Source organism: Oreochromis aureus, linkage group 11, assembly GCF_013358895.1.
Source record: "Oreochromis aureus strain Israel breed Guangdong linkage group 11, ZZ_aureus, whole genome shotgun sequence".
Taxonomy (NCBI): Eukaryota; Metazoa; Chordata; class Actinopteri; order Cichliformes; family Cichlidae; genus Oreochromis; species Oreochromis aureus.
The window spans coordinates 4676423-4703711 of NC_052952.1; the positions used below are offsets into that span (position 1 = coordinate 4676423).

Sequence of the window (27289 nt, forward strand, 5' to 3'; positions counted from 1 at the left end):
TAAAAATTTAGCCTTTCAGCAAATTTTTGTTCAAGTGGTCTGACACTAGAGTCCTGCAGCTCTTCTGGTTTCTGTTTCCAAGCTTTAGAGAGCCTAGCTCAGTTGTTACAAGGCAATCAGTGTTATTTACTTTATCTGTGGGTGGTTATAATGAGCTCATCACTCTATAATGTGTAATTCTTGATTAGACATTACTACACTTTTCTTTTTTTAAATAGGGGATGCTGATTTGGCATAAAGTGTGAATGGAGTTGTGTTGGATACAACCAACTCATAGGTTACAACAAACAGTCACACCACTAACTGAATAAGGGTACCTTAGATTTCTTAAACTGTCATCATATATGTGTTAGTCTGCATCAGTGTTGTAACGTGCTGTGTGGATCTGCTGGCAGCCGTACAAGACATGATCTGGGTGCAAAAATCAAAATAAGATAACCCAAACAGTGACGCTGGCACAGCACAAACACCGGCACTGGACCGGAGACTGGGAAGGCCTAGACAGACGGGGTCTTAAATAACCTGACAGAACACTGGCTCATCTCTTGAGTGTACACTCAAACAACTCCTGCAACGCACACACAAAGGTCTTGAAGCTGTAACACTGTAATAACATCAGTCATTCTAGTATGGAATCATTTGAACGATCTCAGTTACGGACATGAATACTCATTTCCTGTATTTTGAACTTTAGAAGTGGTCTTTCAGTAAATTTCCCTGTCTCTAACTAGACCAGTCACCTCCTGCTCTGTGTAGTAACCTGATTTTTAAGACTTGGTGGAAAGAGGAAAGCATGGTGTCTTTATTTGGATTAAAGCAGAGTCAAAGTGAAGGATTAGAGAGTCCCAGTAGAAACTGCTGTGTTACTTCTGGAGAAACCTCTCTGCCTGCCTCTCTGTACGGCGAGCATTTTATGCATGACAGCACTTCAGAAGCCATTTCATTTTTGTTGTCAATTTAAATCTTGAGGGTTTGGGGAATACATATAAGATTTTGGGGTGTACTGCTGTTGCTCTTAAATGGATTTGCTTTAGTGTGGCCGATTGAACATGTCTCTGGGACTGAAGTGTGCAGGTTGGAGAAACCAGAGATGGTTTGGAAAGTGTCATTCACTGAGTGTCCCACTGGAACCTTAATTTTAAACACATACTCGGGTCACATCTGCCGAAAACAAGTTGATTCAGAAGCAATGACACAATGGGAAAACTAGCCTCAGGCTGGCTTACATGACAACGAGGCTGCTCTTTTAAATGCTGCTTTGCTATTCGTTAAAACAAAACATGGTTTAACTGAACTATAACAAGTTCAGAGCAACACAAGGCAGCATGCAGTATTTGGAGTGTTTATTGTATGTTTTTATGGAGAACACACACATTGGTGCCTTTGTTTCCTTCATGCATCTTGTACAGATCCTTCAGTCTTAACTTGGCGTGTCAACACCACAACACTATTTCTTCTGGGACCTTTTTGTGTAAATATTTTTGCCTGCATGCCTTTTTTTTTTTTAATGTGTGTATATCATCTGCTGTGTGTGTGTGATAGAGAGAGATTGAAGTGTACAGCTGCGCGTTCATCTCTTTGATGTCACTTCCTGTCATCTCCTCAGAGCTGTGTGTTTTTCAGTCCTCCTGTGTCAAGCTCCCCCACACACCATCTGAAAGCAGCGGGGAGCAGGATCAGCCTGCGGAGGCTGCCGCTGTGCCGCCTGTCCTTGGAAAACCTCGAGTCGTGGGTCATTAGAAGGGGACGCTGCCCTCGCTTTGGCTGCACTTTGGCTGCCTGCCACGTTTAAAGATGCAGCAGGCCAATTTTCAGAGCACACAGCGAGGAAAAAGGCCTTGTTCTCTGAGATAATAAAGCAGAGTCCTATATTTGACTTCACTCTGCCCTAAAACGATGGCTCTGATTCAGCTGCAGAAATCAGCTCTGACTGATACTGTTATATTGACAGTGAAATGACATTTACTGATGTCGGTGCCAATATTTATCTGTTGTCACATCACATTTGTGCTGCCTATATTCTGAAAAATGTAGGCTTGAAGAGCTTTGTTTCCCTGCAACAGAAGGAGAAATAAACAAGAACAAAAAGCAAAGGAAGCTAAAAATGATCAGCATCCACTCTTAGCAGTAGCTACTGTGACATCACTCACTGGTTTATGAAGGCCTGTTTTGAATAGCTTGTCAAACAGAAGTCATTAGCCAATGAGCACACCACAGATGATCTGTCCTGGCAGTCTCATGTGCTTCAGATGAAGGGAGCTGGACTTACTTTGTTTCTGATGACTTTTCACCTCTCATCTAAGAGGCTGCTTAAGTTCTCAAAATGGGTATTGAACCCCTCGTGGAGTATTCAGCTTAGAGTTGGTCCTGAGAGAGTGATGAGGGTTGAATTTCTTGAGAAGTGCGTGTTCAGTTGGACGCCGTTTGTGTCCACTGTGAACATGAACAGAAGTGATCTTTGAACAAAGGTGGTGGCCTACAACACAAGCTATTAGCCATCTCTCAGATCAGACTTGAGTGCCGTTCGCAGGATTTGAAAAGCATTTCTTCGTGGAAATTGTACTTCTACCACCAGTATTACTGTTTCAGAACACTGAGTGGCAGGTCTCTCACAATCAGTGAATCCCTATAAATGACAAAAGACAAGAGAATGTCTGAATGGGAGACTCTTAGACACTGTACTAATAAATGGATACATGTACAGACCATGTGTTTGGTACTTCTGTGAAGTTACAAGCAGACAGTGTTTTGCTGCGATTTCCAGATGACCTGCAGAAGTTTCTACACGAACACTTCAGGGTGCTGAGGTTGTTTACCTTGTATGTTGATGTTTTTATTTGAAGTCAAAGATCTTTATCACATTATAAATGATTTTAAACATGCAACAACAGGCTGCCACAGGTGTTGTCATGGTAATCTGTCCCAACCATAGTTTTTCATTCATTGCTTGAGTTTTTGCCCCCCGGGGGCCGAGCGCGACCACATGTTGTCTGTGGTAAAATAGATTTATCTCAGTGCAGTAAAGCTTTCTGCTGGCTCTGAATTATTTACAGACTATAATTTTTCTAGCCAACTCTTAATTATCTGATGATGAATGGCTGAGAGTGATTAGTGTTTGTTCTACTCTGGAAAAGAGATGTTCGTATTTAACCCAGAAGGCTGCTTCTAATGGAAGCTTAGTGCTGGATTTGAGGCTCAATGTTGTACTGGATCTCTCATGCATATACCACTTGAGTAATATATTTAAGTGGAAAAACAGCGAAGTAAACAGCTCATTGGTTTTTCTCAGTGGATTTGAACAAATGGGCATCTGAATATATTCTCTGTATACCCTACCCTAAAGCTATTAGCAAAGAGTGAATAATGTGCAGAGTTCGGTCAGCCAATAGTGCTGTCATACGTCTTAGATTTGCTTTATTACTTTATCTTCCAGGCATGTGGAAGGGCCTGACATAAGTAGGACTTTATCTGCAGTATTGTGGTTCACTTTGTGAAGTATAGATTTAATGGAGGCATGTTTTAAGCAAGGATCAGCCTGTTCAGACATCCCAAAACCTCAGGTGAGAAAAGTAAACAGAAGAAATATGTGGAAACGAGTAAACGGTGTAATGCAACTCAAGTCAATTACTCCTGAGTTTATGCTGCTCACTCTATCATCCTATCGCCCCTTTATTTTTACACTCCTGTTCAAAATTGAGAATGTTGTCTAGTTCCCATAAATGCCATCAGCTTGGCTGACCTTTAAGACTGTGGTGTGGTTGCTTACTTTAATTTAGAGCCCTGAAGTGTTTAAGTTTTGAAGGTGCAAACCTTGATTGTGCCATGGAGCAAGAAATTGAAGCCCCAACTCAGACTCTAATTTACTGAATGACACTGTGAATATGTAAAACCTTGATATACAGAAAAAAACCCTCATTTCCATGTAGAAGAGAACGTTAAAAGTCCCTGTTGACTCATTTAGTGTGAACTTCTGGGGTTCAAGAGGCCAAACTGCCTGATTTAGTGCTGTGTGGCTGGGATCCGATTTTCTTATCTGGGTTGAGCTCTCAAGTCTGTGATACCAGTTACCAGTTTTAGTTGCTGGTATTCTTTGGAATAGGATGGGACCAATCTGGAGTTTTAGCATAGAAAGATTAAAAAAAAAAAATAAAGACTGTACTCATTCACCAGCTTTTGTTTGGTACAGTAGCTGGAATTAATTTCATGTCCTTGACTGAATTTAGAAAGGGCTAGTGTGCCTTTTCTGGAGAGTGGAAAAAAAAGAAGCTTTTCTGTATTTTAATGAGCCCATATCCCACGGGTGAGACAGAATTCTGCTTCATCTAACATCCTGGTTGGAAATGGTTTTGAGAGCCAATCATCCAGAGAGTTGAGTGTGGGAGGTGAGTGTTTAGCCCATCCACTGGCTGTCTGAAAAGCTTTAGGATACTGCTGGCTTCCCCAGACTGTAATGGTAAGAGGAAAGTTAGAGGAATTTTCTCAGACCAGGGAGGAACCAGGGCAGCAGACACACGATGGATTACTTCTGTTGTGTGTACAGGCGCATTTTCTCTCATTGCTTTTTTTGTTTTCTCCAATCAGCCTCCAAGAGTGAGCATAAAAACCTGCGCACGTACTCTCAATCTAGAACTCACTCCTAAGGGGGCTGAGCAAGCCATATGCTGCAATCCCTCCATCAAGTTCCGTTTTTCGTGGAGGGACAGTTTGTATTGAGCACTCTAATACTTTGGAGAGGCTCAGGGGACAAGCAGACTAACTGCTGAGTAGTCTCAGCTTGAAAACTAAGAGCTACGTGCAGGATTTGTACAATAGCAGCACTCTGTCTACCTGAACCATCTAATTATAGACCGGGCTGTAGTTGAATTGCTCCTGTTAAACTCTCAGTGTCTGTAAACAACAGACAGGCAGAAGGCTGGGGAAGAAAAAGAAGGTAAAAGTGAAAATGTTAGCAAATGAGCATGACTGGAGCCACTGGAGAGGGGAAAAAAACTGCAGTGAAGCTGTGCATCTGTTACGGTGTCAGCTGAGATCATAGTACTATGTAAAGGTGTGGATGAGGCAAGTTTCTGCCAGTTTCCCCAACAACCCTTTCAATTAGCAGTAATTGGTTTTGCATAGGAGTGTTAACGGTGTAGCCAAACCATCGGGGGCCGATACAAATACAGTTGCACCCGGCAGTCTGCAGGAAAACTAGGCACGTATCTGACCTGACTTTGATAAAAATGCAGTGCTCAGCTCCATGTAATGATGTCCTGTGCTGATGGTTTCTCAGCAACAAACTGTTAATAGGTCGAATACAGAGCTACAGCTACTGTTGTAGTGTTTGTGGAAATGAAAAAAAAGCATCTTTTGCCTGTTAGCAAGACTGCGCAAAAGCTGCCTAGCTGAATATCAAGAAAGTTGATGAAGAGATGGGACATGGGCGAAGAAAAAGACCATTGCATTTTGCATACACAACACACTTTTGCTAAAATTGCTGAATAAGCTGTTGACTTCACTTCTTGAGTTTCGGCTCTGTTTAAATGCTGAAATAAAGGCCAGTTTTTCCTACATATAGGCGTCTGTTATAGCATACTGCAAAGTTTCAGGCAGTAGGAACAAGTCGGGATGTTCTCAGACCTAAAATGGTAAGAAATGGTAGGAAAAGTCTGAACCCTACATCTAAGTTGTGCCCTCTAAGGAACTTCATATCACATCTGATTTGAATGTAGGTTTTACTTTAGTCGATTTAAAAAATAATCCACTCTGTGCATTAAATATCGCCCACTCTCCAAGCCTCTTCTCACCTTAAGCCTTGACCTGCCTTGTGGCGAATGATGTGTTTTTAATTCACTTACATAAGGTTTGGAAGCATGTTGAGGTTAAAGTTGTGGTCTCCGTTTGCTTTACAAAAACATGGAAGATATTTTCAGAGATGCAGTGAGGACATGCACAGTGTAAATGCTTAAAGCCAGTGGCTCATAAAACATTTAACTCCCTGATGAAACAGAAACACAGGTCCCATTTATAGATTGCTATATTTCTTTTTAGATGCCCCAGAAGAAAACCCCAAAACATAACACAGGTGTTGGACGTGTCCACATGTGGGTACTGAATACATGTCTAGACTGGTGTCTCTTGGCTGTGGTCCATTACTTGTTTACACCATTACAAATAAACCAATCGATGCAGGTTGGGAGTCATATGAAACCAGAGGTGACTGAACTGAACTCCTGGCAAGTGTCATCCACAGTGAGTGCTACGTGGACCTGCAGGGGAGGGTTTATATATTTAGGAGACTAACAGGAAGCCGTGCTGTGCTTGTTTATCTTCTCAGTTGTTGCAAAGAGCTCCAAAGGTAATGATGATTATGTGATCTGCTAGTCGTGACTGGAACTGAACCTCATGTCAGGAATAATGAGGAACGTTTAGAAACTGGCAAAGATGAAGAGGTGTTTTGTATTGTAAAATGACATGGATAGTGAGTGGGAGGTAGTTATGTTTAAAATGCAAGGGATAGAAACTGAGAGTCGTCCAGGTTATCAAAATCATTCTTCCAAGCTCAGCAGTTTCCTTGTGAAACAATGTCATTAAAGTCATGTTGGCAGCATTTCTATTTTTACACCGTAGTTTTGTCTGTATTCATTCCTATTCTTGCTAGTTGATAGTCAGTAGATTGAATCATTTACTCCCCCCAGTCCAAGTGGGGGGACTAAATGACTGAAGCTCCCCGTTGTCAGGGAGACCATGATCTTGAACTGTCTCTCATAGGTCCTGGACGGTGTCTAACTGTCCTGTCTCTGTCTCTGGTTGATTGTTTCAGGTTCAACTACAGGTCGACTCACCACCTCACCACAAATGGCTTCTATGAGTTCCTCAACTGGTTTGATGAAAGAGCCTGGTATCCTCTGGGTAGGATAGTTGGGGGCACGGTAAGTATTTTGTGTCTTCTGTGCATGTGTGTGTTTGTATGTGTGGTGCGAGTCAGAGATGCCTGACTCAGGGTTATGAGGCATTGTGTGCACTTTCTGCCTGTACTGCACCTCTTTCTTTGTCCTTATTTCTCAAGAGTCACCTTATCATGATGAATTTTCCATCATCGGCTCACTTTAAACTACACACTCTTTTATACACACACACACACACACACACACACACACACACACACACACACACACACACACACACACACACACACACAAACAAACTAAAGCATGGCTGGATGGCTAAACGGCTCCGAGGGGAAGCAGCGAGGTAAGAGCTTGTACGACACACAGAGTGGATCTGTCTTCATAACTGCTAAAGGACAGACTGGCTGGAGTCACTTTTAACACGTCATTACATTACAACTCATCTCTGAGTGCCTGACTCCTCCTCTTCTCTATATTTATAACTTACGTGTGATCCCTCTGTATGGGTTATGGGCTAATCTGTTCCCCAGAGTGCACTTTAGTGGGTTCACATTATCAGAGAAAACAACAGCTTGAATGTGTTTTTGCATAATGTGACACTGGGAAGAGAAAATGTTCTACTGAAGCTATACAATTATAGTGTTGTGTGTGTGTGCAGTCTGTAGAAACACTGCGTTAGGGCTGGGCAGTCGTTCCCTTGTGAGATCTTTAGAAAGCGATACAATCACAGCTGGGCGAGAGTGGGAGGCGGAGGGTTCCAGTGCACCCATTAATTAATGAAATCTATACACTGTATGACCTAGGAGGAGTTATGTGCACACCCAGGTTGCTTAAATGAATTATTTAATAAATATTGCTGTTTTTTTTTAAATAAGGCTTTAACACATTGAGTGAATTGGAAATAAAGATTTATGATATTCTGAATAAATTTCAACCCTCCTCCTTCTAGGTGTACCCAGGCCTCATGGTCACAGCAGGCCTGATCCATTATGTGCTCAACCTGCTGCATATCACTGTCCACATACGGGACGTCTGCGTGTTCCTGGCCCCGGTGTTCAGCGGCCTGACCTCCATCTCCACCTTTCTGCTCACGAGGGAGCTGTGGAACCAGGGGGCAGGACTGCTGGCAGCCTGCTTCATTGCCATCGTTCCTGGCTACATCTCCCGCTCCGTGGCTGGATCCTTTGACAATGAAGGGATCGCCATCTTCGCCCTGCAGTTCACCTACTACCTCTGGGTATGCCTGAATACTCCTTCAGCCTTGCCATAGTCTTATCACTCATACAGGGAATAATTAGAGTGTGAGGCTTTGAAGCACAACTCACGTCTTTTATTTAAAGCTGCATTAATCACTATTCTTACATTAACAGTGAACCAAAAGACGTGAGGTACTGCTGCCCAGATTACTAATTAACAGCCAGCTCAGGACTGACCTAGCCTCATGATCTGATTGAAGTCCATTTTATTCATGCCTCATTAAAACATGCCATAGTAGGGGTTGTATTTGCCCTGTGATAAATCTGATCCGTTGGTTGCTACTGGTTGCTAGGAGCAGGTGACTAAGAAATGCGCCAGTTTTCGAGCTGTTATTGCTGCTGGCTGAGTGACAACCATTTCTATGTTGTAACTGCACTCATCTCATTCACACTGGTTACTGTGTTCACCATATTTTCTCTGGCATGTGCGCAAGAACATCATAAGCCTCATTTTTTTTGCCCTCCCAACAACAGCTGTGAATGGCATGGTTTTTCCAAGTGCGGAGCACCTCTTGATGGGCTGGAACAGTAAGGATGAGAGGTGACACAGAGATTCAGAGGCCCAGCAGGGTCATTTAGCCTGAGAGTACAGATATAGTTAAGACTAGTCTTTCCTCTTTCACCTTTCACTTCATAAAGCTCTGATAAACCTAATGCTAACTGTCTTATACCAACAAACAACTAGCTGGTGAACACAAGGGAACATTTGGTGCACAAAAACGCTGCCCTGTGTCTGCTTGGTGTGGATCTAGGTTAACAGACTGCAAACACAGTCACCCAGGTAACGTCCAGAAGTCATGTGCTTTTAGCTTGTTTCCCTTTTAATGGACAGGTTCCAGTGTACTTTTACACTGAAGGTCCTTCACTCATTGATAGAACAAGTGCTTTTCTTTAGGTGGAGACTTTCCACCTCTTTAGCCGCTATGGATTTATCTGAAAATGAAGGGGTAATACTTTGAAACTGTGCATGTGTGGTAGAAGAAAATATTTTTAAACCTTAATTTGGGGCATTTTTTTAATGTTCCACTGGGGACTCTGTATATATTGTTTTTATTTCTCAGTGACAATGCCCATGCATTTAGACTTTAATAGTTGCTCAAACATCTCAATGGCAGCCAAGTGGCAACACTTCCTTTGTGATGGACTTTGTATCACTTTCAGAACTCACAAGTCTGAAAATGCATGCAAGATAAGCCTGGGCGTCTCTCTTGGGGCTCTGCGACTCACTCAGCTCACTGAAAGACACGATTGTTTTGGAGAAAGCCTTAAATAACAATGACAAAAGGAAAAAAGCAAAGGAGCTTGCCAAGTGTTAACATTTTGGCCTGAGATGGTGGTTTTCAGTCTCACACTGCCAGGATTTTATCTCACGCCAAGTAAGAGGAAGCCTCAAAGCTGCTCCGTCATGGAAAAACAGACATGTTAAACAGGACAAAGTCTGAGCGTCACATTTTTCAGCTTTTCACCACCAATGTTGGTCAATAAAAGCCATTTATTGGCAGAGGCAGGTGCAAGCTACTTAAAGGTTATTAAATCCCCGCAGTGTGATGCAGCAGCAGGATTCATCCACAGTGACTGGTGGAATTGTTAAATTGCCAATAACAGTGTGTTGACTTCAGACAGGGGAGCTGTCACTCAGGGTCGCTATTTAAGAATTAAATGTGTGAGTTAAGAGAAAACTAACCGCATTCAGTGCATTAGAACTGTGGTTGAATGTTGCAGAAATGTCCGAATGAAGCCCTGAGGCACCGACATGTGACTCGTGTGTGGGTGACAATGCCATCACTTTATCCGACTGATGAAGCCAGCAGTGTTATCTGTCCCACGATGAGAAGGGCTTAAGCATCTCACTGGTTCTACAGATTATTCCTCACACTGGTCCTCAGCGATTTGTCCACATGGGCATATGGGCTAATGTTATTCTTACTAAAGACCATCACCATGACATTTCAAGCATACCATTGAGATTCAGAGGACTCCTTTATCCCTGTTAAAAAGCCCTGAAGTCACTGTTAAGTGGTGGAATAGAAAGACGGGAATACTAGAACAAGACCTGATTTCTATTTCCTGGATTCAGGCAAGTCCGAAATAATTGCACCATGAATAAATCACACACTTACTTAAGTACACATACAGGCTTTTGAGGGCTTAGTAGATCTGCTCTAAGTGAAATACAGAATAGCCTAATAGTCTCCAGTGAATGCTTCTCATTCCCCTTCATCATCTTGTTTCCCCACTTGTTCACTTGTCCTCAACTTTCATTCAGTCTCTGCTCTTCTTCCATCCACCACATCTCATTGGTTCGGCTCCATCATCCGTGCAGCCAATTGCAGCAGCTCCCACCTGCGCATTCGTTAAGTCAGGGCTCGTTAGCCTTGTTAAGCCCTCGTTAGCAGCTGTTGTGTCCTGCTGTGGGCAAGGTAAAGATGTGTAGGACACGGTGGTCTGCTTTGTGTGTGGGTCATTAAAGAGGCAAACGTGATGAATAATTCAGACTATCATGGGCAAGCAGCAGTAGAGCAAAATCATCGAGGAAAGAAACAGTGAGCAGAGCAGCTTAGTTAATGGAAGGCTCTGATTTACATTTGTGTGTGTGTGTGTGTGTGTGGGGGGGTTAATGCTCTCTGGTGTACACCGCAGGTGAAGTCTGTGAAGACTGGATCAGTTTTTTGGACCATCGGATGCTGCCTCTCCTACTTCTATATGGTGAGAAGTCACACGCACAAACACACACAGATCCTTTGTTATAATTATGACAGTTTGCTGTTAACACTTGTGTTCTAATATGGCAGGATAATGGAAATCATTCATAAATGTTGTAAGGACTAAATGTGCAAATGCAGAAGTGTTAAAGGTCATTGTTTACCGTTCCTCCTACCTCCGTGTGTGTGCTTGTGTATGGATTTATGAGAATGTTTGGCATAATCAGGAATATTTTTTTTTTTTCATTGTTGTGCAGTAGTTTGGAAATTTGAACCAAAGGCCCAGTCCCATGGCTGCCTTAGTGCTTCCATTTCTGACTTATATAAACAGGATGTCTTGAAGCCTTCTCACTGTGCAAAAGAAAATATCGTGGATATTACAAATTCAATTGTATTTATATAGCACCAAATCACAACAGCAGCAGGCACTTTATGTTATAAGATAAAGACCCTACAACAATAGAAGATGCCTTATGAGCAAGAACTTGGTGACAGTGGGAAGAAAAAACTCTGCTTTAACAGGAAGATGCTCCTGGCAGAACCAGGCTCAAAGAGGGGCAGCCATCTGCCACGACCGGTTGGGGGTGAAGGGAGAGAGACGGGACAAAAGACGCACTGTGGAAGAGAATCAGAGATTAATAACAACTAATGATTAAATGCAGAGTGGTGTATAAACACAGAGTGAAGAAGAAACGCTGTGCATCATGGGAACCCCTCAGCAGCTTAACTAAGGGAGGATTCAGGGTCACATGATCCAGCCCTAAGCGAAGCACTTTGGTTCACCTTTAAAATATGACTATAAAAGGTAGCAGGCGATAACTCTTAGATTATGATGGCTTCTTTTAACTTCTGTTAAACGCAGGTGCCACTGGTTAACTCTTTTAGCTTTCACTGGATCCTGTTACCTACCTGGTTAGCTAGTTTCATCAAATGACAGTGGGTGCCTTAGCACACCCTGAATTTCTCCAGAAGTCTTCCACAGTATTAGAGTTTGTTATATGGTTGGTTTGTAGTTGATTTAAGCTGCTTATTAATTTTAACGGTAACCTACAATAGTTATTAATACACACACGCATAAAAAGTATCTTTTTTTAGTTAGCGGTGTCATTGTTATGTTCTGCCCCTGGCTGAAAATAATTGGAAGGGGTTCAGCAAATGGCCTCTAGCCCAACTTCAGCATTTGTAGTCCAATGCTCACTTTGAGCACAGTTCCTTAGAGAGAGTGATTCTGACACTTGATAAGGACGGGCCCTGAACCTTAAACTGAAAAGGAGAGCAACTTGTGGATTGTAGAGTCACTCTGAAATACTGTCAGTGCGGATCGCCGTGCCCTTCACAGAACTGTTGCAGCAGTTATGATGTCCATCAAACTTTGTTGCACTTGAACCACCGGGAGCCATTTTCATCAGACAAAGACATGAAAAATGTCCTCGGGGGAACCGTTCCCTTAACCTGCCCATCATTCACGTCAGAATGTGAAGAATCACCTCGTGCCGTAAACTGTGACGCCGCTGCTATGGCAGCCGCTTGCTGCCTGGCAGTTACATGACACTTTGAGACGAATAGAACAAAGCTTGAAAAGGGTAGCGTGTGTGTGTATTTATGTGCATGTGTTTCTGTGTGCTTGTGCTTCTGAGGGGTTTGTACCAGCAGCATAATGTAAATGCCAGTCGTAATGCTGCAGCCCATAATGATTTCACAGCTCACAGGTGGGCTGTGCAGCTTTGCACCCTCCTCCTTATTGCAAAGCGTCTCATTATTGAAGTGAATAAGAGCGAAAACACAGTCACCCTTTAGGGATTCGTGGGCTGGTTATACTTCTACTGATTATCTGCTACAGTCGAAAGCATTGTACACATTCAGCAGGGATAAGCTAGCCATGTAGCGGTCCGTGTATGTGTGGAGGCAGGCCTTTCTGCATGCATAATCCAAATGATTCCGTCCTTCCATTAATGAAAGCTTTGAATTAAAGTGGGCTCATTAAATGTGTTGTTTGACAGGTTTCTGCTTGGGGTGGTTATGTGTTCATAATCAACTTGATTCCTCTTCATGTGTTCGTCCTGCTGGTCATGCAGCGCTTCAGTCGGAGAGTCTACATAGGTGAGATGCAGCAACAACACACACACACACACACACACACACACACACACACACACACACACACACACACACACACACACAAACTTCTTTACATTCATTCAAGAGTGGGAAGCGACGACTTGAAGGTTTGCAGTTGTGCTCATTTGATGTTGACTTTATGCAGAATAAAGAGAACATGTAGGGGTGCATTCAGCAGCTATGCACACACAGGCTCTGCTTTCTCTCCTTGAAAAGACTTTCAGGCCCAGCACATGTGGGGATGCCACACAGAAGAGCATGTGCTTCTTTTTCATACCTGCGCTGCATAAACACAGTTACTGATAATTAACACCATCCATGAGCAACTGATGTTCAGTTTACACAAATCCCCCAGAGAAGGGCAGAAAGTATCTGGGATAAAAGTACGGGACTGAAAGTGGAAATGCAGGCAAGGAAAGGAAAAATTAAAGCGGTCTTCCTTTCAAAGAGCTTGCGTCGTCATGCACTCCTTAGCTCACCTCGCTGATCGCAAATCATATCCTTACTCTGATGCCACATCACCGTGCCGTTGTTTCAGATTGAACCTGGTAGCTGAGCTCATGATCGTGTGGAAATGACATGTGGATATGTACAGACAAACTGGTGAGGGCAACTTGGTGGGAAAGCTGTGAAGTGTGGAATCAAAGAAGTCATACTGACTAGTGGCTGAACTCAGGACAAGTATAGAAAAAGAAGGCTGAAAGTAGAGATGAGACAGAGCGACTGTTGGGCTCTGCATCCTCCAATAGGATTATTGGCAGAATGAATAATTTAACATGGAGCTTCCTCCCTTGGTCTCTCACCTCCTTCATCCTCCTCCCCTCACCTCCTGCGTCTGTCTCTCTCTGAAGACCAGCACCGTACATTCTGCTTGCAGCAACACAGTAACTGAGTTAGTTCAAAGCTGTAATAGCTCACTGTGTTCTGTGATGCATACCTTGTACTGTGATTTGGAGTCCAGTCTGTGGCCCACTGTCACACCCCAAACCCTGCTCGCTTCATCTTTCCTGTCTTCCAAAGCAGAAAAGCCGTAATGAAATCCAGCTGAAATTTCATTATGAGCAGTGTGTCCTATGTAGCTGAATAGAAACCCACTCAGATTCCTCTTTTTCTCTATCAGACAGCTTTTGACTCGGTACTCGTCTTGAGTCGGCATATTGCTCAGCATCTAGAGAGCAGGCCCTCTGTGCATCTTTATCAGAGTAGGGTAAAGTGTCAGAAGTAGATCACATATATTGATCTTTTATTTCTTTATTTTTGCTTGATGATAAATAATGCAGAGAGATTTAAGTAGATGCCACAGTGGTGGCATACACTTTTAAGAATAAGAAACCTGTTTACATAAGGTCAAAAATATAATTAAATTATACAGTATATACTTTGCTAAAGTAATGGAGCCATACGCAGCTGCCTCTGTAGAGAGTGCATGGACTTGAACTTGGTAGGATAAACCACTTCTCCATGTGATGCAGGGTCTGGTTATAGTGGCCTTCCAGCTGGAGAAATACAGTTCGACCTGTGCGATATGACGAAATATATCGGATGACAAAATTAAAACATCTGTCGTTTCACATTATCGTTTGTTTCGTGGTGTCGCAAAATACACAAGGACCAGTCAAAACAAATCGAGCACCTTATTTCTAAACGAGGGGCTACCTCTGTAGCATGGACAAGGTTTGGTTATGAGAAGTCTGACATGGACCAGAAAACTGTACTATGCAAATTATGCCGCAAACTGGCCACCACCACAGACTCAAACACAACAAACCTCTTCTACCACCTATGCTAGAGACAGGTGAAAGAGTATGGAGAGAGTTTAGGAATGAGAAGCAAAAAAGAGCCGTCAGGTGCTCAAACTAAACCTTAAACCCAAACATTATTACGTGGCGCAACACACCATGTAATAAAGACTCACAAAGAAAGTGGCGGCTGTTACAACTTATGTCTAAAAATGTATAGTTTCATGCATTGGTCAAGACACTCGACTCCAGGTACACGACGCCCAGCTGAAAACACTTCACACAAGTCGAGTTACCCGAGATTCACAGAATTTACAGAACAAGCACCATTTTGTGATTATACATCATTATCGGGATGAGAAATGTCTGATATCAGGATATGAGATTTTGATCATATCACACAGCCCCAGTTCCCCCGGCTATGGAAAGTTTTGCCCAACTTCAAAACAACAGACTTTCTGGGTAAATGATATGAAGAACTGACACAACAGCAATGTGAAGGCTGGTACTCGCTGGTACACAGCCACTAAATTTTGAAAATAAGAGGAAAATAACACTTTTAGTAGTCCACTAATAAAGGAGTCAAGACAGGCACAGGCAAATATAGAATAAAAAGTGACAGCCATTAATATACCTGGGAAGCACACTTTATATTGCATCAAACACGACAACAGCCACCTTAAGGGAAAGACTACAGTAATACACAGTGGTGTAATAATGTCTTTGAGACGGATGTGTACCTGAATATTTTCTTATGTAAGGTTCCCAACAGTTCATTAGTGAAAGTAGCTCCACTTCACTACAGCTATCAGAACAGAAAGCATGTGCTTTATATACATATTAGTGTAGTTCTGTATTCCCACTTTATGTGACTTATAAGGTCATTAGGTACAGCTCTTATCAAACATGATTTCAGCAGCCCTGCTCCAAGTCTGTCTCTGCGAAACTTAATCTCTTCACTTTTAATCAACATCAGAATCATAAAAGCCCTTCTCAATGTGATGCAATACACTCCCAGCAGCTACAGCTTTGAAAAACACACCATAGTGTTGAATCTAATTTATGTCACAATATCATTTTTACAAAGGATTTATTTCAAGTCTAATTCTGTTTGATCACAGTAGACTGTACGCGCATATCAATGTTTCAGCTCAGTGCATCAGCGCGGCTAGAGCAAGGTGTTTCCTTACATTAATTTACCAGAACAGTTGGTGAATCAGATCAGGCCAGCATCAGCAGTGTTTATTTCCATTTTCCTCGTCCATGATAATGTTACCGTCATCAAAAGACAGTCACGGAGGGAGACTGATCGAGTCAGTGACCAAACAAGCTGCGCTGCGTTTACATGGAAATATGTAGTCTGCTTTGCGGGCCCACACGAGGGGGATCTCTAGATGACTGCCAGAGGAAGAGAGGAAATATACAGATTCTGATTGGATACATTTGAACTTCCTATTCCTCTTTGTTCCCTTCAGTTGGGTCAAGGCAGCTTGAATATTAAAAAGAAAACTGAGTGTATGTCTCTTTTCCTTTCAGAGTGAGACATCTCTCGGTGCAACAGCAATAATAATCATGCCAGCTTGTGAAGACAGCAGTGGGGGGCTGATGTTTGATTCCTTTCTCATACACAAATTGGTGTAGAACCCAACCACCCCCCTCTACACACCCCTGCCCCCTTCCCTTGGATGTGCTTTTTTTTGAGGCTCGAGTGGAAATTGGAATCCTTGCTATTGTTACAGAGTGACAACCACATTAATTTTTCTCCTGGCATAGAGCACCAATTCACTTAATGTTCTATTTAAATACATCAGCTGCTTCAAGTAACATTGTGCAGGACATCACTGATTCTTCTTTCCTGTCCATTCAGTCAGTTTGGTACAAGAAATGTCACTCTTACCTCCTTTATGGATTCACTGCAAATGTAAAAAGTGTAGCCATGGTAAACATAGATTAAAATATGTATGCCTTAAAGATATAAATGCCTGGATGATCTACAGTCCTCTTTGCAGATTAGGTCAAACTTGAGGTTATTTGGCTCTAAAAATGTCAAACAGTGTCTGAAGCAGGAACACGAAGGCTTTGCTCCATAGAGCAGGATTAACAGCCACAGAGCCATTCTGAAGCTCTCCTGTCCCTGTCCCCAAGTGTCCCCTGGCCTAATTATTAAGTGCAGTCGAGGGGTGTACCTAAGGTGCAGTAGAGAAAGCAAGACACACCCACACAGTAGGCTGTAGGTAGGTGATTATGTGCAGCTGCAGAGCCTACAGTATCATGACATGAGGCAGTAGTCGGTGATGGCAGGCCACCAAACGAGCTCGGAGGAGAATGAGGCAAACCCCCAACATCTTGTTGTTTTCCAGTGTTAGTGAGCTTTTTACATTGTGGGCACACTTTGATCTTAAATGGGCCTGACCAGGGAAACTCTCCTTTCTGCCAGTATAAAGAAGTCCAACTGCACATTTATTTCCTGAGATATCTTAATATAAGATGGTGTGGATGGCCATGGGGGAGGGCAGTTAAATCTAAAATTGGTCCTACTACACATTTTCCAAAGCTGTTCGGTGGCCAGTATTTGGCCAGTCGATTCTGGCCCATGGGCCTTATGTTGGACACCCCTCCCTTACAAATATTTAGCACCTTCAAATAAATGTTCAGTGTATAGAAACATGTAGTCAGATGGATCTAGCTAAGTGCACATTCTCAGCTTGCGTGTTAGCCTGTTGTTTAATTGGTTGTGTAGTGGAAGTTTCTTTTTATTAACTAGCAGGACTTGTTTGGAGGCTTTTATTACTGAAGCTCTGTTTCAGTGTGTCTGACCCCTGAGCGCTTATTTGAAATGGTTTTACAGCCTGTTGTCTGGTTATGCCGCTGACTCCTAAGTGTGTAACTCGTTTGAACTCTCAAGCTTAGTCGCTCTTACACTGTCAGTCATAATTTAGGCTCTAAAGGCCTTTTTTCTTTCTTTTTCTTGTGTTCAGCGTCAAGGACTTTTCTGGGTTTGTTTGCAGCTCTCCTAAAATCACAAACACCATTTCTTCTCAGGCTCCATCTTTCTCATTCTAATTAAATCTTTCGTCGAATCGCAGCCATTCTGTTTCATTTATTCACATTGTAAAATTACCAACACACTCCCCAAGTCTCTGGTAATTAGAAACACAGTTGCTGCGACAGATGCATTCGTACATGTTAAACAGGAACAAGTTTTTTATTAAGATTAATGTGCCAAATTTAGGTCCTTCTGTCCAGTTCAGGTTTTCTGTATGATGTAAATGGTGTGTTATCTTATGTGATGAATTACTTACATCTGTGAGATCTGTACAGTGTTGTTTCTGCAGTGAAAGGTCATTCTGTCATTGTGAACGGCTCAAATGAAAGCCTCTGCTTACCCACTTCTTATACTGGAAGTTGCCCAGAGCGCACTGATTCTTAATGACACATAAAAATACGTCGCAAATACAAAGTTTAGTTTCAGAGGAAAAATAAAAAAAGGGGAAATCAGAGGATGTGGTTTGATTAATAGTGGTTTGTTTTCAGCTGTGGTGGTTTGCAGTCCTGTAATGAGTATTTTGTGCAGCTGCATGGAATTTGTGGGACTGAATTAAAATAAACTACAATGATTATATGATCAGTACAGTGAAGGATTCTGTCAGTAAATGTGGGGCTCAGAGGAACCGGATAGACTTTGCATGTACACGCTGCACTTGTTAGTAGAATCTATTCATCAGTTGGCCAGTGCGCTGACTGGATTAGATTCAGACTGATGTGAGTGAAAGTAAACACATGTAACACAGTTGACTGTGCTCATCTGGTCTTAACTGGTTGTTTTCTCCCTGCAGCCTACAGCACTTTCTACATCATCGGCCTCATCCTGTCCATGCAGATCCCATTTGTGGGCTTTCAGCCAATCAGGACCAGTGAACACATGGCCGCAGCAGGTCAGTAACCAGTCACCTGGGGTAAGGATGGAGAGTATTGTTGGAAGCCTGGAATATGTTTACTGCAAAGCTATGGAGCAAGTCAGGTTTTCTAACATTCAACAGAATCCTTTTTATACTTGCAAAAAAATCTGCACTACTCTCACACTTCGTCAAACACTGCACATTATGCTAAAAGCTAGATTTCTACTGTGAAGGCTGAAGTGTAGATTGAGTGCATGTCTTGCCTACGATGTTTGCTCATTTCCATGGAAGCATTTGCTTTGCGTGCTCTAAATAAAGATGTAATTATCTGCAGCTTTATTTTTACTTTGTCAGATGCAACTGCTCAGTTTGCCTCTCTTCTGGTGACTTTAAACAAAGTTCTGCATATATTTTCTGGTTGTGTTTATTTCTTGTTTGCACTGTCTCTCTGCAGGTGTGTTTGTGCTGCTACAGGTCTACGCCTTCCTGCAGTACTTAAAGGACAGACTGACCAGGCAGGAGTTCCAGACTCTCTTCTTCTTGGGAGTCTCTCTGGCTGCTGGAGTTGTTTTTCTCTCTGTCATCTATCTGACATACACAGGTTGGTTATCTATTAGAAGGCTGGTTGTTTTATTTGACAGTGTGCAGTAAAGATGGATAAAAATGTTGAGAGAAGCAGAGAAATGACATACAGTAAAGTTGAGTCTGACTAGGTTTTTTTTAGTGCTGAGAACATCCTATGTTATGTTAACAATTTGGATATGCAGTCACTCCAGAAAGATTTCATAACATTGATGCCCCTGGTTCTCTAAATACTGTATCTTCCTATGGGAAGACAGTCCCCTGGTGTCACTGATCATGGAAGTTGCACCAACACACCGTGTGTGTCTGAAGGCAGAGCCCTATCCACTGTAATGACACTTGTTCACTTTTACAACAGTCTCAATCCACACAGTCCCCATTCCTGATTGTCCATTCAACCGTTGATCCTCACAGGTGTCAGTGCAGACTGTGAACATGGACCTTCTGCTGTCAGGATATACACGTTCCTGTGTAAATGATCAGGCAGAGAGCAAAAAATCTGGGAAAATCTGCACAATATTTGGCTTCTGCTTAGTAAAGTATCAAAACACTAATAGTTTCACTTTATTTCCAAATCTTCTGGTTCTTTTTGGTGTTGCACTTGCAGGTTTTTACTTGGATGTTCAGAGTCTTGCTCTTTGCCTGGAGAGAGCTGTGACAGTGGTCTCAGTGGGCACTGGGGCACAAACTGGATGTAGAGACTCCTCAGTGTAAAATTCTCTTAAAGCTTTGGGGTTTTTGCTCAAAAGTGATTTAACTAGCTTTTCCCTAGCTCATGCTTATATGCAGTGCAGTTTCACAACATTTTTCAGTTTGTGCTGGGAGTAGGGGCAGAATGTGTCATACAGCTGCAGTCTTTGGCACATTTTCCCATACAGTCTTGTTGTGGATTCCTTATGACTGCATGTGACTGTATACACAGGGGTGGATTTTTACGCAAGTGATCCTATAATTACATAATTTTTCCGTTTTCATGGCGAGACATGGTTATTAAGACTTGACAGAAGCTATTCTTGAGTTGGCTAGTCACTCAATTCCATGTGTGTGCAGCATTTAACATATCTCCAAAGGGTAATGATAAGTCAGAACTGCATGGTGCGTCAGCGTTAGTCTGAGATTTTTCGTGAGCGGTATAAGGAAGTAATGTCCTATTACACAGTCCATCGCTATTAGGAAAAAATGATGCTGTGAGAGGAACGACACAAGAACGACTGAGCAAACGTGATTGTGATGGCAATTGTCATGATGGAGCCTTTACTCTGTCAGAGATAATAGTTCTGCTTTCTACGGATGAACTGTAATCAGCACTGGAATGAAAGTGAATAGGCAGGTCATTCAGCTGAAATGCACTGCGCTGCACAGGTGAGCTTTTCTAAATCACTCTGTTCTGACACATCAGGGCTAAGAAATCTCTCACTATATCATTAGGCTGTCACGCTCCTTGGTGCCGCAGAGTGCTGTTGAAGCGCATGGCATTACATGGGGAAGTGGCTCTCTTACTTCATGGATCTCAGTTGGTGTGAATGGGATGGACAAAAAAGTTGGAACGCTTGTCAGTTCAGAAGAACCATTAAAAACAACCTCAAATGATCACACAGTTGAAATCAGTACGTCTAACAGTCCTCTCAGAGCATTGTAACCTCGTTGAAAGGGGGACCGCTAGGATGTATTCAGATTCACTAAGAAAGATGTAATGGACCAAAAACTGCATTGTAGTGTGATTGACTTGCCTTCATGCAGTTCCCCTGAAGGTACTTTTAGCTGCTTCCCATGGCTTCACCACATCAGATGGTTTCCAATCCTCTGCAGAGATGTCGTTTTCCAAATCTTAGTTCCACACATTTAGCTTTATAAACTTTGGATGTTATTTCTCTATCCGTCTATTGAGTGAACATCTGTGTAGATCATTTTTTTTAAAAAGAAAATTTAAATATATGCCTCAGTTCTCCAAAGGACTTTAACCTTAGAGTTTGAACGGTACAGATACAGTACAGTAAATCTTTCGTGAGCCTAAACAAGACAAATACATGTTCTTCAAATGTAACATCTGCCAAAGCCAGCATCATGTTTGTCTGCTTAACAAAAAAGTCAGAACTTTTGTAAGAAAACAGATGACGCTTTACCTCTGCATGAATTATGATCCCAGAAAAGATCGTAGGATCCTTACATGAAATATTAAAAAGATGTTCACCTAACAAGTGAAAGTTTCAGGAGCGGCATCTGGTTTAAAAATCTGTCAAATCAAACATGCGGAGCTGCCCTCTGTGGTGACCCCCATGTATGTAAATAAAGGAACAGCAGCTTTCCTTATTAAAATGTCACAGAAATATAATTAATAATGTAATCATACATTATATTTATTTATTCAGGGGTCTTATGTAATCAAAGACACTGTGCAGCTTCTTTATAGTGGGCTTACGCACGTCCTATTATGTTACACATACTGTAAGTTTGATGGACGTGCAGAGACCCACCAACTTGCTGTTCAAACCTTCTTCTTGCAAAGGACAGCCAATCAGAAGCCAGGGTTTTAAAAAAAATGGGATAAATGTAGACTACATAAGGATTGATTTGACCTGTAAATTATGCAAGTCTACTTTAATAGAGTCTTTGATGAATGTGCTTTATTACTTTGTACCCGAAATCACCTGAACCCTTAGTGCCATTAGGTCTTCTTTGGATACTGAGTGCAGGCCAGGTAATTACAGCCCTCATCTAAGGTCATTGAGATGCTTCGTGTAAAGCAATAGCGCTCTCTGATTGGAATCAGTAAGACAACAGCAGCACCCATCTATTATCTGCATAGAAAAGGACCACCTGCTGGCTCTCTAACAGCGGTGATTAGTTTCCGTGCTCTCATTTATCATCGCACCGCCCACATCAGAGAGTAATTTCATGATCGATACATGCAGGAGGAGCGTAGCGGACTAATTAATTGTTCCACCGGTGTGTGACAGAATACGCAGATCACTGACTGTCCACAGCCGTTTGTGGATGCTGGCCTGTTTGTTTTGTTGCACTTGTGAGTATATTGTGCCTAAGTTCATGTGGATGTTGTGTGTTTCTTTCTCAGGTTACATTGCTCCATGGAGTGGGCGTTTCTACTCCCTCTGGGATACCGGGTAAGTCACCAAAACTCTGCAGTAGCACAGTTACTCATGCTGGGGATGCAGGTACAGTCAGTCAGTTTCACAGCAGATTTATTCCACTCTGATTTACCATGAAAATCTCATTTATTCAGCTTTGCTCCATCTCACAGCATGTGTGTTTTTGTTCTGTTTTTTTTCCTCTCTCATGCAGAGAGACAAAAGTTGTCACTCAGTTGTAGAAATCACTGCATTTTTCAAGTAGCATACTCACCTTTAAGCCAAATTAAATGCATTACAGCATAGCAAATGCTGTAGCCTTGCCTTCCCCGCTCATTCTAGCTCCCAGATTTTTTTTTTTTTTTTTTTGCCATTGGCTAATCAAGTCAGCATGTCACCCTGCCCCATCATAAAATCCCAACCAGATAATGCTCCCCTTCTCTGCTCCCAGATCTGGGCTTACAGAGAACTGCCAGACTGCAGCATCAGCTGTAAACTGCAAAACTCTCACTGAGTGAATGTGCACATGGGTGTGTGTGTGCGTGTGTATGTACATGCTTCAGTAATCTTTTTCGTTTTCTGCTGCAGTGCAGTAAAACTAATTGGGTCACGCTCGGACCCAAGATAACTGACATCAGCCAAACCTGATTCTCTGTTGTCTGCATGAGCTCTCACATGTTCACCATCAACACAGTCACTTTATTTTAGAATGAGTCGGATGGATGTTAACTTTTCTGACTGACACCAGTTCATACAGAGTTTATAGAGACCCCTTTTTTTTTTTTCACTTCCTTTTATTAACTGCTTTATTTCCTGCGCTCTTCACAGCTATGCTAAGATCCACATTCCAATCATTGCTTCGGTATCAGAGCACCAGCCCACCACCTGGGTGTCCTTCTTCTTTGATCTTCACATCCTCGTCTGCACCTTCCCAGCAGGCCTCTGGTTCTGCATAAAGAACATCAACGATGAACGTGTCTTTGGTAAGAACAGAATAAATATTTTTCTTCCCTAAAACGTGGAGCACTCGTCATGGCTCGTTCTTAGTGAAATGCTTTTGTGTGTTGGTTTAAAATGACTCTGTCTTCTGTCAGGATTATACAGTGTAAATTATTTGAAGTCGATCTTCTATTTTTGTTGCCACTTTTAAAGGAGACATATGGCTCATTAGCATTAATCTTTCCACAGAAGCACTTAAAATAGACTCCTTTTTCACTTATTCTTGCAAACTTGCTGGCACAGGTGATTGTGTTGATGCTAAAACCACCTGTTAGCCCTGAGTAACAGCTAATCTTTATCTCACCTGGTAATGGTGAGGGTAGGAGCTGTCTGAGCTGGTGTAAAAGTCCAGCATTGAAGCAGCAACCAGAAAAGAAGCAAAATTATTGGTGGATCTCTGCTCTTTATTTTTCATCCTCTGTCCATCTTTACTGTTCTTGAGTCTGTTCAGAGCTCCTCCCAGCTGTTAACATATTGGCACGCTACCTAGCTAGCTAGCCTGGCCACCAGCTGTGTAATTGTAAGCTGTGCAGTTATCAAGTTATTGTTAGGATTGTTAAAAGGATAGGGAGTAAGAATACGCGGAGAGGTGCAGGAAGAAGACAGCAGAGTGTGGGAGTATACAGAAGGTGGATGTGCTCGGTGTTCCCTGGTAAACTGACTAAAAGCATGACCTGTAAGCTGCAAAGGGAGCTACGGGATGTCCTCTAAGCTCTGTTGTCTTACGGTGATGTACTGTTGCACACTGATGCACATGGGTTTTTGATGGTGTTGAGCTACAGAATTTGCGCAGTGCTGTGTATACGTTCACTTTCCGGTTACTGTATCTGCTGTTTAGAGTGTTGTGTGACCACTGGAGGAAGAATATTTTCCCCTCACAATACACGTAAAGGTAAATGCCCCTTTTACTCTACAGAGAATGTAAACGCCTGTGATTGTGATTTAGTGTGCAGAACAGCAGTCAGTTATCCTCAGAGACACATTCTTTCATCAGCACACACACACTTTGCACATTAAGCATAAATAAAAAGTTTGAGGCGAGTTCCATCTTTTTTCAGATTATCTCTAATTTTGTCTTCATGCGCGAGCCGTTTTGTTGAAGATGAACTTCAGAAACATTACAAGGACTGTGCCAAAGCGATAAAGAATAGCTATAATAAGGTTCCATTATGCACTGGAGAGCCATCGATGTGTGTAGTGCTGTAACAGATGAGTTTTGATGGCTGGTTGGTAAAATAACCATCAAATCCCTTCTGGAAGCTTTTTAGTCTGTTTCTCTTTGAGTTTTTCTGACACTGCAAACAATAAGAAATGGTAATCTGACAAATAAACGCTAGCAGAGTGATGCAACTCTTAACAAGGCTGATTTAAGTATTTCAAATGTGGAGGCATTTCATCAAAGTCATTTAGAGAAGATGACTCATGACAAAGTACTTAATATATTAATATCATTTATGTAGCTCAAGTAAACATTGTCCCTTTTTAATAGGCTCATTTAGTGTCCATCACCTTTAAATAGGAGCTGTCTTTTGACTTGAGGATGAGTGCTCACCCTAACAAGACAGTTGCACAATAATCCTGACCTCAGAGTGCACCACAGTTTGCCTTCTGCTATTTATTGAGTCGATATCTGCAGGCTCACAAAGTCCAGTGAATGTGTTTTTTACTTCTGTGGCTTCAGTAGCAAAGTTCTCACTGAGGAGCAAACACTGTTCTTTAGTCTTCACACACTGAGATCCAGAGCTGGCAAAAGTGCAGACATTCTGTACTTGAATAAAAGTACAAATACTACTGTTAAAAAATACTCCAGTAAAAGTTGAAGTACTTATTCAACTTTTTTTACTCAAGTAAAAGTAAAAAAGTACAGGCCTCTAAACAGGAACTTGAGTACAGTCAGGCGTTAAAGTGGATTCAGCAGGTGTGGAACCCTAAAATCAGTTGTAATGGCTCAGTGTGGGGAAGAGAATTACACTCACAATAATTTCTATTGAGAGCTTCAGTAGATTTTCTTAGTGTACAGGCTGTGATCAGCTGACCTGCTGCTCTTTGTGGATGTACACAATTCAACCAGATGTCAGCAGATGTTTCATGAGTTGTCCTGGCTGAAGTCCATCCTCTACATATCTACACATGCTCTTTGTGTTGGATCAAGGACACATCTAAAACCTGCAGGACACCGGCACCTAAGTCCTAGAGTTGCCTACCCCTGCTCTACACTGACAGTACGCCGTTTATGCTCTGTTTTCTAGATGGTATAAAGGTGGAATTCAGTGAATTCATCTAAGCATCATCAACTAAAAATCCATATGAATCTCTGCTACACTTAATGTAACCCAACTCTGACCATAAACCACAGTCACTGTGCACCAGCCACACACTGTTCTTTATTTTAAATCCATCAGTACCGCAAACTAACCTGGTTATCCTGCACTAACCTGCAGAGGATTGTTATGCAACTATTAAATAACACAGTTAGTCTGCCTTTAAATCTAAGCTCTCTTCTTCCTCTCCTGTCCTGTCTGTTTTATCTTTCTCCATCTCTGAGTGAAGTTAGCTGTGCTGTGAAATACAGCAGCTGGAACTTTAGCTAGCAGCACACAGAAAATGTAAGGAGTAGAAAGTAAATAGAAAATTAAGTACTAACGTAAAGTACAGATACCTGAAAAATGTACTTAAGTACAGTCATGAAGTCTTTTTACTTCATTACTTACCACCTCCGTTGAGATCCAGTCAAATGCTAGAGTGCCCCTTACTGAGATGTTGTTGACAAAGAAGAAAGCTTTCAGCGTTGCACTCAGGCTTTCATGTAACTGTCACTCAGGTGGAATTTGGGCTCTGGATAAATGAATATCACCCCAATCTGACAGTCCCAGGATTACTCATTGTTATTTTACCATTAAAAGCTCAATAAAACCCATCACTCTGATGCAGGAACTCTCACTTTGGTAATATAGAGTGCATTACACTGGTGAGCATCAAGCTACTAGTTGAGCAATAAAAGCACAGATTAAACTGCACTGGGCTTGATGGAGCTTTCAGTCACATCCTCTGCTGTCAGCTGGAGTTGAGATCATTCTTCCCCCAGTGTTTCTGCATTCTGCATTTTGTATGTTGTTCCTCATCAGTTTATAATGAAATGTCTTTGTTATTGGAAAGAAAGGCACTACCATGTTCAGGTATTATGTTAATTAAATCATTTATTATGCAGATCCCTGCTGCATCTATAAAAATGCACATTCTGTCTTCTTATACATCTTATTCTTTCAGTGGTACTAGCTCACAACTTACTTAGTTTTGTGACCCTTCGGTTATCAGCCTGCCTCACTGTGGAGGGGATGGGAGACGTCTGCTTTGTTCCCAAGTTGGATGGCACCTGATGGATCAGTCAGAGCTTTTTGAGTCGTAACAAACCAGAATGATGACTGCTGTAGCTCATATATTGACCCATTCCAGAGAGCCAGGGTATAAAAGCCTGACGCAAACAATAAGTAAATAAATAAAAAACTTTGCTGCAAAGCTTCTTTTTGTGCCATGTTGCTAAGCTAGAATGTAAATGAAGTCTCTGGTCTCTGTCTGCACATGTGCAGTTGTATAGTACAAAACATCAGTAAGACATAATCTATTATCAAATCTAATTCTACCACAATTCTGGCACAGAGCCTTGTATTTGCTCTCATGTTGTTCCAAGTCTTAATTTGCAGGGTCTTCTTGTGCATGTCTACATTTTCTCCAAGAACTCAGTCTTTCTCCCACTGTCCAGGTGTGGATGCAACATGGATGAAGTGCCTAAGGGCGCAAAATAATGGGTTGTATGAATATGGGTTAAAGGGTGAATATAGCTTGTAGTGGCGCTTTGAGTAGGCCCTAAGACTAGAAAAGTGCTTTTCGTGCCAGCCTTTGCTCAGAGCTGGGCTTTGAGTAAGCAGACCTTGAGGTGAGATTGATTGGATTGTAAACTGTTTTTGGATTTACTCAAACATTGGAGAGAAAAAAAAATCACTATGCAGTTACTGCAACA

At 42.0% G+C, this 27289-nt stretch overlaps 1 protein-coding gene across 1 annotated transcript in view; it reads left to right on the forward strand.

Annotated features, from left to right (window-relative positions):
- Nucleotides 1-27289, forward strand: part of LOC116312141 (dolichyl-diphosphooligosaccharide--protein glycosyltransferase subunit STT3B-like) — a 76824-nt gene that overhangs the window by 35587 nt on the left and 13948 nt on the right. Inside the window, exons 2-9 of the mRNA XM_031729500.2 lie at nt 6803-6911; nt 7840-8127; nt 10787-10852; nt 12849-12948; nt 18542-18640; nt 19059-19205; nt 22260-22308; nt 23101-23255. Of these exons, the coding sequence (XP_031585360.1) occupies nt 6803-6911; nt 7840-8127; nt 10787-10852; nt 12849-12948; nt 18542-18640; nt 19059-19205; nt 22260-22308; nt 23101-23255 (1013 nt within the window). The remainder of the gene's footprint in view (nt 1-6802; nt 6912-7839; nt 8128-10786; nt 10853-12848; nt 12949-18541; nt 18641-19058; nt 19206-22259; nt 22309-23100; nt 23256-27289) is intronic.